This window comes from Danio aesculapii, chromosome 9, assembly GCF_903798145.1.
Source record: "Danio aesculapii chromosome 9, fDanAes4.1, whole genome shotgun sequence".
Taxonomy (NCBI): Eukaryota; Metazoa; Chordata; class Actinopteri; order Cypriniformes; family Danionidae; genus Danio; species Danio aesculapii.
In genome coordinates this window covers 19,602,484-19,614,435 of record NC_079443.1, presented here as the reverse complement: position 1 = coordinate 19,614,435, position 11,952 = coordinate 19,602,484, and the positions used below count along the sequence as shown (strand labels likewise).

At 35.6% G+C, this 11,952-nt stretch overlaps 1 protein-coding gene across 1 annotated transcript in view; it reads left to right on the top strand.

The window, feature by feature from the left end:
• man1a2 (mannosidase, alpha, class 1A, member 2) overlaps positions 1-11,952 on the top strand; it is a 177,887-nt gene that overhangs the window by 106,697 nt on the left and 59,238 nt on the right. The window contains exons 7-8 of the mRNA XM_056465159.1: positions 3,170-3,198; positions 5,161-5,272. Coding sequence (XP_056321134.1) covers positions 3,170-3,198; positions 5,161-5,272 — 141 coding nt within the window. The remainder of the gene's footprint in view (positions 1-3,169; positions 3,199-5,160; positions 5,273-11,952) is intronic.

The window sequence follows — 11,952 nt, the reverse complement described above, 5'->3', positions numbered from 1 at the left end:
TCCTCTTTTATTTAGAAAAGAACTTAAATCAAAATGATATATTTTGTTTTAAAATCCAGTATTTTAAAATTAAATGCTCCTAAAAATATGTAGGCCTAAATTTAAGGTTTGTGTATCTAAATTGTATGTAAAAATGTCCCTCCATTTTGTTTACACATGATTAGCAATCTAATAAGGTAAATGTGATGCATAATAAAATACATTAGATGAATATGATAATAAATAAAATGGCTAAATCAAACTTTTCGTAACTGTACTAATGAGATGGTGTTTATATATTAAACATAGTAGCAGGTTATTTATCATCTGTAAATCAAATTAGTTTCACTTAACTGAATACTTGTTCTCAAAACTGAAAAAATAATTTGAATATACCATTTTGAATATTTAAACAAAATCAAATGCCTTCAGACTAGGGCTGCACAATATATCGATTCAGCATCCATATCGCAATGTGTGCCTTCGCAGTAGTCGCATCGCAGGATCTGCAATGTGGAGTTGGGATTATTATAGTTGATCAGCAATAAAGAATGTACAGTGTTTGCATTTTACATTACATTTGATTATTCAACAGGGGGAGGACAAAATAGTGATATGCATGAGGTGGAGCTTCTCGTAATGGCGGATCGAACATATATCAATGTTGCAATTCTAAGAAATATATATGCTGTAAAGAAATACATGAAAACGTTTTGATGCATTTTTCCCTCTTCATTTACAAATATCATGATATATTGTGGATGGTTTTCTTTTACCTTTTCTAATATATATCGTTGATATCATGATCTATCATTATCAGGGGCAAAATGTCATAGTATCATATTACTGTACCTGAATATCTGTCTGCTTCATTTTATCTTAGCTCTGTCCTATTTATATTGTTGCAATTTTTTTGATTCACTCCTCTACAAGGTTATTCTAATCAAAGTTAATCATTTTATTCTAAGTAGAGCTATTCAAGTCATCTGCCGAAATTGTATTCATATCGCAATATAAAAAGCAGCTAAATAAAATATCGCAATGTAAGATTTTTCCAATATTGTGCAGCCCTACTTTAGATAGTAAAAAAAAAAGGATTTTATTTATTTTATGTACTAGCGCATGCATGTTAATCGTTTTAGACATGTAAAATATCCGTTTTCATATCATTAATAATTGTGTACATGGTACCATTGCATAAACAAGCTGGTGAATCATTTATTTTAATCAAAACTAAAATGTCTGAAAGAATAATTTTATAGGAAAGACCTTTTATGAATCACTAAGACCAGTTTCAACAAGAAAAGCTAATGTTCTACTGAAGAAAAATCAACAACAGTGACCTTTGGGTAACTAAATTAAGACAGAACGTATTGGTGTGAACTGTGCCTTTAAGTTTATTGGCTTTCTTTTTATCGTTAAACTTTGCAGTCTATATTCACTATGGATATAAATACAGTGGTCCCTTATTAATCACGGGTGTTACATTCTAAAAATAACCCGCAATAGACTCTGTGAAGTCATCAGCGTTAGTGATTTAATTATTATAGATGTTTTAAGGCTGTAAAATCGAATGTAGCAAACCGAAGATTCATTTAATCAGTAATCACACCCTACAGTCACCTAACTTTTACCTTGCTTTAGCATGTCCAGATGTCAAAATTTTTGTGCAACGTTTAGCATCTTCCTCTGCCTTTTGGTTGCAACCACAGGCGCCTTTAAGTGTGCAGAACATTTTGTCGACATCATGGGGTTTGTTGTGGAGAAAACTTGCAAACACTGCAAGTCACACTGCTAGCGATCCAAGTAAATTTGCCAAGCTGAACGCATTCTGTACTATACAGGAGACACGGCACAGGCAGCCAATCAGGACGCAGAACAAGATGTGCTATAAAAAAGCATGTCAAGTTGCACGAAAAAATTCCGTGAAACTGCGAGTCTGCAAAAGGTGGACCGCGGTATAGCAAGGGACCACTGCATATTCAGTTCAAATATAAAAATCTTTACTTCAGGCCTGGATATATTTGGAGTGTGGATGTTTCGCTCAACAATAGCTGGAGAAAAGAAAAAGAATATAGACTCGCCATGATTAAATTCCAAACACAACACTGTTTTTGTCTTAACAGTGAAAATCAGTGGGGTTTAAAAACGCTGTCTTTCATTGCATGTACAAAAAACGTTTTCAAAATATCTTCCTTTGTTTCCCTCAGAAGAGCACAATGCATCTCTCTCTCTTTCTCGTTCTCTCTTTTCTCTCCGCTTCTGTTGTGATGATGGATGAGGCTGCCTGCCATCAGCATTAATCGCAGCTGTTAAACCAAAAACTGAATTAATGGACCTTGGTCAGAGAACGGTCATATCTGAATTAATCTGGTGCACGTTCACTTTTGTCAAAATTAATAGACATGCTAAATGAATGCTAAGTGAAAGGGGTTGGTTAAAGCGTGTTCTTGTCTTATCAAATTAGTGTAAAACCTAATCGATATAAGAGGCTTTAGCAGCGTTATGTTCAGAACTGGAAAACAGGCTTAAATTTCATAAGCGCTATACAAAAACAGGTGCTGTTTTTAGGTGCGCTGGATTATGGGATTGAGAGAGGGCTAAAACTATTTCGGAGATTGTACCAAACCATTGAATTTAGCGGTGTCTGGATTAGTTTTTGTAGGTGTGTGTGTGTTTGATAGTGATTAGTTGCTACAGTATGATGCAAAGGTGATCTCCCTCTCTTTGTTTTTGTGTGTATTTAAAGCTGACTGATGGTAATTTTCTGTAAATAAAGGTTGAAGATGGATGTTTATGATACAAACACACATTTTCTCCTATCCAGCATTTATTTCAGTCTCACTGGGAGATTATTGTATTAGCTTTGATGTAGGATTGAAGTTCATTTGAGAGCATCTGTGATATATAGTAGATATTTCATGCACATTATTGAAGCTGATTAAATGTTTCTTTGAATTATATATTGCACAGCTGCTGGATTCTGGGAGTGAAAATTACATTTATTGTTCATTTCTGCCATGATGAAATTCTAGTCTACTTCCAGTTAAAAAAAAAAGGCTATTTATTTGAATATTTTGTATTTAAATGCCTTGTGTTTTACCTATATTACTATTTAAAAATTTGGTGTCAAGTATTATAAAAATATAAATAAATTAACACTTTTATTCAGAAAGGAACCATTAAATAGCTAAAAAATGAGCAGAAAGACGGGTTAATGTTATGTTTTATTTAGATTTATGTAAAATGAATGCGGTTTTCTTGAACGTTTTATTGCTATAGAATCCTGAAACTAGCACTAACAGAAAATAGTATGCTATTAAATTTATTAAACTGATTAAAACTGATAATAATACAGTAAATGTTTAAAAAATGTTTCTTGAAAGAATCTAGAATGTCATCTGTCGGATAAAAGAGTTTGACTGGAAAACAAAATTTAGTTTTTTTTAGCAAACCATTGATGGTGTCAAACTATGTTAACAGTCCACAGTCAAAGGAATGCTGGAGGGGTTGCGGGAATGTAGGTAATCACACACATATTTTGGGAATATCCGAAGTTACTGGCATTTAGGCAAGGAGTAAAGATTGAGATAATGAATATGATGCAGTTAGATCTACCTTTTACTCCCCTGTTTTTCTTGCTTGTAAGGATACCCCAGGATGTATATAATATTCACTACATATACTTTTACTAAGTGCAAGAACGATTATAACAATAAATTGGATGAAGCCACACCCTCCAACAATAATACAGTGGATTGAAACTTGAACCAATATAAAGAATGGAATATGACTGTTTACTACAATTGAAATTGGATATTTTTAAACAAAGATGGTCACCTGTTACTATGTATCTGAACATGGCAACAGGACATAGAATTCCCAGCTGTATCTTTTGAAATTTGAAAATGATGGATGTGTCTTTTTGTCATTTTGTTTTTATTTACTGGTAGTGTTACTTATTTTAATTATTATTTTTTTATTATTATTTAATGTATTTTTTTATAACTGCTGCTGTCACTGACTGTTTAGTTCTGTAAAATGTTTTAATGTAAAAAACAAAAACAAATCTGTCGCATAATATTACCAAAGCTATGATGCATCACATAAAGAATTTATTTTAATATATTTAAAAAATATATTTTTGTCATGGCAAAGCTAGAGAAAATGATTTTTTTTAAAACTATTTGGATAATACTATGATTTTAGTGCGCTACGAAGGGAGCGCAATAGTCAGTATGAAGATCGCTAAAACTGAACTGTGAAATTACACATAAGAGAGATGAATTTAATGCCTTAATTTTTTTAAATCTTTCCAAGTTTAAATGTTGGAACGTTCAAAAAGATAAGGTATAGGGGGGATACCTGGGAATAGAACACAACCATGAACTATGTTTCTAACTACAGCTCTAAAGTAATAGTTGTAAAGGTACAAGATTGTGATGCAGCTCTTGAATGTTTGTTGGAACGATCGATTTGGGAAACACCAAACAACCTGTTTTTAACGATGGAACTTGCGACCTTAGTTGGCTAATGATGGTTTTCTTGGCGAGTTGTTTGATTTGGGGGGCGCACTGTAATGTGTAATGTGTCTATTTATGTAGCGCATTTATTGTGTATGGCCATACACCTCAAAGTATTTCACAATCATGAGGGGGTCTCTCCACACCACCACCAGTGTGCAGCATCTATTTGGATGATGCGACGACAGCCACAGAACAATGGCGCCAGTGCGTTCACCACACATTAGCTATAGGTGGAGTGGAGAGACAGTGATGCAGCCAATTTAAGGGGATGGGGATGATTGGGAGGGGCCGAGAGGGTATTTGGCCAGGACTCTTTGACTTAATGAAACTTTAATGAACATGAAATTTAAAACGTCTGATTGATCCCATATTTTAGGGTCTTGTACTGATGCCAGTAGATTTGTATTGACGTTATTATATTTGATAATATCATTTTCAGTATTTCATGGGGTTAGACAGTTATTTTTTTTATTAATTGTTTATTTTTTTAAGTAAGCAGTCCTGACATGTACCCTTGTCTTTTTTTTTTTAAATCAAGCCATGAAATACCTCTGCTGGTGGCCTGGGTTTACTCTATTTATTGAAGATTTTGGTGCAATCCCTTATGTGGTTAAAACAATTTGAGAAAAATAGTTGTGGAAGCAAGGTCTCTGAGACTTTTACATTTTTCCTTTCTATTTCTACAGAACGCAGAAGTATCTGTCTTTGAGGTCAACATCCGCTTCATTGGAGGGCTTCTGGCTGCGTACTACCTCTCTGGACAGGAGGTACGTTATCACTGTTTATTGATTTCTGCGGGTTTGTGTGTGTCTTCCCTGTCTGTGCCATTTAGTTATTTCGGATGATGGATATGTGCGCTGGCCGCCACCTAGATGAAGATCTGACCAGAGAGAGTTCATCTTAGGGCAGCGCTGTTGGCTCAGAGAACTAAGAATGGCTTTTTCAGGGGAAATAAACGCCCCTCTCCCAAGCCCATGTTAATTAACGTCTCCCTTCTGTCTTATCTGCCCATGGACTTTAATGGGCAAGGGCACAAATAGCCTGTCTCTCCACCCCCATTACTGGGCAGCGTATCTCTACTATTGCATATCGCAGGGTTCTCCTTCTTTTAGTCTGAAGGTGAAAATGCAAAGAAATTAAACTGCAGCCATGCGGCACGACCTTGCCGCCGCTCCACACACTTCATTAGATGAGTTTAGATACTGGACGTGGAACGCGCCACACTTGCATACAAAGTCATTGTGCTTGTCTGTCCCCTGCCTGCCTCTCTCTGTCCCCTATGACCTTTTGTTCTGTCACTATGGTATGTTTTATACATATGCAGTACAGCATGCACCGGCAAAAATGTTCTTTAAAGTTTACAGTAATAAAAACTTGCAGCTATAGAGACATTTGAAAATTGCAGAAAACATTTAGAATATATTTATATAGCATATATTTGTGCAATGTTATTACATCAACATTGAACACCTACAAATGAATTATTAGCATCCACATTGTAGGGGTTAATTCATTGTCAAATGTTAATTCAGCTCAAAGGGATTTAAAGGACACCTATCACGCAAAATCAACATTTGGAGGCTGTTTGGACAGAAATGTGTGTAGGTATAGTGTGTCCACAGTCATATTGTAGTGATATAAAGACAATAATCTCTTTTTTTAATTTCCTGATGTTAAAATTGGTTCCAAATTTCAGCAATTTTGAAGCCCACCTCAACATGATGTAGCAGTGCGTTTTTCTCCACCCACCGATATAGATGGACAGGCGTGTATTACCAATGGTCTCGGTTTTACCAATAGCTAATAGTCTCAGTATTAGAGTGTATAACGTCCACAATACAGGATTTGCAAAGAAACCTGGATTAAAAGATCTGTTCCAACTCTCTGTGATCCGCCTGCACTTTAAGAAGCAGTAAGTGGTACATTTATTATTTTATAGCATTTTGAACTATATATTATGTAATTCATAAACAGCACAGCTGCATAGTGTACACTACTATAAACAAGGTCACTTCAGTCATACATCAGGAGTCCTGGATTGTGGACATTAAATCTGGTTTATTTTGTAAAGTGAATTAGCTATAGTGGATCTCTAGACAGCAGCAGATTTACCTGTTTGTTGGGCATCCTTTCAAATTTTCCATGAGTAGACGGGCAAAAATGGCACGTGTGCATGCTCGAACATTGTAATGGCATTTGTGTGTGGCTCATGAATCTTACTGTGGTATTTTTGACTGGTTCTCCGTTTCATCATGTCTGATAAAACTTTTTGCTCTGTCTATCCTGATGTCTGAACCTGATTTTCCTTCTTTGAACATAAATGTCCCAAGAATGTGCAGGGAGAACCAGCTCATTTTCATTTAAAGGCACAGGTGCAAAAAAAAAAAAACAGCTACAATTCTCTCAGACCCAAAACTTGACATTTTCAACGGGGTATAATAAATTATGGGTATTTTGAAACTTCTTAAACTTCGCATACACTTCCTGGAGGCACTGTTAAAAGGCCAAAATTGGATTTGATTTTAAAAGAATTGACTCTTCACAATCAAATTCTCACAGACACCTAGCATACAGTCATGTCCATAAATATTGGGACATCGACACTTCTTACTTTTTTGGCTCTATACACAAACATAATGGAGGCACATATGCAAACTGTTGTAATTCCTACAGTGTTCACCTAATTTGTATGTAAATATCATCAAAAAGCTGACACTCTGCAGTTAAAGCACATCTAGTTTGTTTCGTTTCAAATCCGCTGTGTTGGTGTATACAGCCAAAAATGTTCGAATTGTGTCACACATTTACTAAAGGTGTGAACCTACTCTGGTCTTACGGTTCAGTTAGGTTACGATTATCATGCCATCGATTCGGTTCAATTCGATATCTCAGTGCATCATGGTGCATTGACGATGCTGTCCATACACAATTTAGTATTTTCTGCACAGCACAGCAATTCTTGTATTAAAATGTATAAATATATTGATATTTATTCACTATTTGTTATACAATTTTGTCCTTTAATACAAACAGTCAGATATATAAACTGTACCTTTAAACTACACGAGCAATTATAGCAAATAAACAAATATCCCGCTCGCTTTCTGAGCCTTGTCTACCAAGTTCTTTCTTGCACCTCTTTGATTGGCTCAACAGAAAGGGCTGCGATTGGCTCTTACACGGTGGCGCTCTTCACAGATGAGTGACACTGATAAACAGCAGCTGCGATCACCGCTGATCCATGATAGACACGGTGGAGAACTCTGCAGACACGCGCTCGTGTCTGGATCCAGGAGTATCGCTTTAACAGCCGAGAGGAGAGGAAAAGTCATGCCAGCATGTCAAATGGGCCACAGTGAGAGAGAGAGATCCTATTCAATTCACCTTTATTTATATAGCGCTTTTACAATATAGATTGTGTCAAAGCAACTTCACATAAAAGGTCATGGAGTTTACTTTCATTCTCTCAATCGCAGTGAAATAGGGGCTTCTGCTGTAAGTGTCAGTGATAGACTGTCCAGCGAACACACACGCAGTGAAATTGTGCACAGATTCTGCGTTTTTAAGTAGTTGAAGCATTATAAATACTCGCGCTCGCCTCCCTCGCCTTAGTAAGCTACGGCAACATAGCGCTACGAGATAAATGACGTCAGTACATAAACCGGTTATGATTTTTACTGAACGATGCCAAATTGTCTGCGTGTGCATCGCGGTGCACTGAAGAAACAGTTAATTTTGACACCCTTAACATTTACACAGTTACAGAAGAGAAGAATGTGAGGAAAGGAAGAATTTAAGAGACTGAAGTGAAGAAAATACAAACTTTGATACCAAACCAAGTGACCCAACAGTAATCTATTTGGCCCTTCTATAGTTTTTAGGAAGGCATTTCATATCTTATATCTTACTTTATGCACCAGTTCAGCATTAATAAGGAGGCATTACATGCGTTTCTTGTTTGTTGTGGGGAATCTCTGTTGTGTTCTTTGTGAAGCTGGGTCCTAACATGGCTTTGCTGGTGGTCTGTTCTTTAATAGAATGACATCTCAGAAGGACAATCCGATGGAGCAGAGTCTTGTAGTTCAACTTTGAGGCATGAAAAGAATGTAGTTGTGTTGTTTTTTTCAGCACAACTTAACTTTAGCTGGACTCGACAGAAGAAAAAGTAAACTGAGATGGGAAGGTTAATGCTGCCCGAACTCATCCCATCATCAGACTCAACTGCTCGGACTGTAGCTGTAGAGTTGTAGTGTGTTGAATCTTTAACCTATCTGGTGGTTCTGGCCTGACCTATGAGTGATTGTCTTTGGTTCAGAGTGTGGCTAATCAGCATGTTAATTCTTAGTCACATGAGCTTCCTATGGATGGGTCTCAAGGAAGCTACAGTTTAAACATCATTTTTAAACTCTGAATATGATGCTTTTTTCACATTTGAACATTTGTTTCCTTCTCTGCATTCTCCTCTGCTGATTTGGATTTTAGATTCTCTGATCAGAGTGGTTCTTGATCAAAGCAGTTTTGATTATTGATGTCTGCATCACTCGAGCACTACAACATATTGTACCTTTGTAATACACAGACAAAAACAGCACCAAAAGCAGGGGATGATCAGGAAAACATATGATGAACCAAAGCTCAGCTCAAACTGATTTTCCACAAACAGAAATAGACTAAAATATAGAAGGTGCTACTAAACTACTAAATACCATCATGGTAACACACATGACACAAACATTATGCAGTAAACATTGTTTTTCAACAGTAAATGTAACATTAAACTCTAATGTAGGAAAATCTCATGAGGAATAAGCTCAAAAGAACCATAGCAATGTCAACAACACAGAAAGCATACTTACTCAGCGTAGGGTGAATGTTCAAGACAAGAGAGGCTCAAGTTTACTAGTGTTTCTTGTACTGCTGCTGGCAAACATTGATTGGATTAAATGAGTTTTACCAATCTTTAAATGACATCTGGATTAGCTGGGTATTCATATCTATTAATAACATCTTGTCAGTAAAAAAAGGCCTGAAGTATGCTGTGAACTGTTATTTTCAAAATGTGAAAACTCCTGCAATTTCAGATATTACTAAATGCATTTTATGTCATAGCATCCACACGCTGAACAGAAATGTGTGTGATTGGTTATTATTCTCTACCTTGCCAATAATAAAACATCCTGTTCAAGTCGTGTTTGCAATGGAGGTTTGATCGTCTAATTCTCCCAGTGGTTTAGTTCTTCCTCTAGAGCTTTAGATATGGTAATTGGTTTGCAGTAATTGATGGACCAATCAAAACAGTTTGGGCCATTTAGCCAATCAGAGCAGAGAGGCTCTACCAGTGTTAATTTTGACAGCAAATTATGATTAATTTTAGTCTTAGTCTTTTGCCTAAAATTCCATTTTAGTTTTAGTCTAGTTTTAGTCTTCTGAATCAGTTTAGTTTGTCTAGTTTTAGTCTTCTGAATCAGTTTAGTTTTAGTCTAGTTTTAGTCTTCTGAATCAGTTTAGTTTGTCTAGTTTTAGTCTTCTGAATCAGTTTAGTTTTAGTCTAGTTTTAGTCTTCTGAATCAGTTTAGTTTTAGTCTAGTTTTAGTCTTCTGAATCAGTTTAGTTTGTCTAGTTTTAGTCTTCTGAATCAGTTTAGTTTTAGTCTAGTTTTAGTCTTCTGAATCAGTTTAGTTTGTCTAGTTTTAGTCTTCTGAATCAGTTTAGTTTTAGTCTAGTTTTAGTCTTCTGAATCAGTTTAGTTTGTCTAGTTTTAGTCTTCTGAATCAGTTTAGTTTGTCTAGTTTTAGTCTTCTGAATCAGTTTAGTTTTAGTCTAGTTTTAGTCTTCTGAATCAGTTTAGTTTTAGTCTAGTTTTAGTCTTCTGAATCAGTTTAGTTTGTCTAGTTTTAGTCTTCTGAATCAGTTTAGTTTTAGTCTAGTTTTAGTCTTCTGAATCAGTTTAGTTTTAGTCTAGTTTTAGTCTTCTGAATCAGTTTAGTTTTAGTCTAGTTTTAGTCTTCTGAATCAGTTTAGTTTGTCTAGTTTTAGTCTTCTGAATCATTTTAGTTTGTCTAGTTTTAGTCTTCTGAATCAGTTTAGTTTTAGTCTAGTTTTAGTCGACTAAATTTCTTAACATTTCAGTAAACTAAATCTACTCTAGACTTATTTAACAAACTGTTGTAGTTGGTGTTAGAGTTAATGGTGCTCAACTGTAAAGAACTGAATTAATAAGTAATGACATATGACTGGCAAATAATATTGTTATCAAGTAAAATGTAAGTGTAAAAAAGATTAAGTTTACCATAAATTTCAGCATGATTCCCAGGCACGCAGATGTCGCTTTAGATTTGTTGTTTTTATAAGCTTTTCCTCCCCATACGGTTTACAGTCTTTTTGTCTTGACATCAATCGTGAATCTTCTTTTTCTCCCTGCTGTTGCCATCTCATTATACATAGTTTAATCAGACAGATGTCCCTATAGACGATGATGTAATCGCATACCGCGTCTACTGGTGGATCAGTTACTTTTCAAATGTGTGTGTGTGTGTGCACGCATCATGTATCACACACTAAGATTAATTCTGATTGGATATTTACCAAAATACATCCTCGTTTTTATTACTCAAAAACATTAGTATATTTTTATTATAGTTCGTCATCAATTGTTCGTCTTGAAAATTATGAGGAAATATTTTCGTCAACAAAATTAATTCTAAGCTCTACACTCAACATTTTTTTGCTTCTTCAAACTACTGATATAAATTGAGCTGAATCAACACTTTTTGTCTACTTAAATTTGTAAAAACAATTAAGTTAACTTAATCGATTTGTGTTGAGACAAAACAAATGATTTGTGTCGACCTCAGCTTTTTTTTCTTTTTTTACAGTGTAGAAGTGTTCAGATTGGGTGAAAATTGAGTGATTGACAAATTGGGTGAAACCAAACAATTTAAAAATTATTTTATTTAGTTGATGGATATAAAATTCATAAAGTAGTTTCACTTTATCACAGAGATATCATACTCTCCTGGAACGTAGCTATTATGATGCACCTTTCTCCATGGACAACCATTCAAATGCCATTTCGAAATCACTGGGTGCCCATGAGCAAAGATGACACATTTGAAATTGCTTTCTTCCAGGGGATCATGCTGCAGCCCGCCAGATGCTATTGAGATGTATAGGAGAACTAATGAATAACTTTCTTGAGGTATTTTACTTGGTGCAGGCAGGGAGTCTCTATGAATGCGTCCCCCATATGCGATGGAGCAGATGCTAGAGGCAGTAACTGAAGGCAAAGTGTCATACATAGAAAGCCATTCCTCCTTTAATACTAGATTTTTGATGAAGCACGATGGAGCGAGCCGCTTGGGGTGGAGGGAATGAAAGCGAAGCATGTGTGTTTCTAGAGAAAAGGGTCTGATCTAAAGACGAGCAAAGACTCTGTGCTTATATCAAC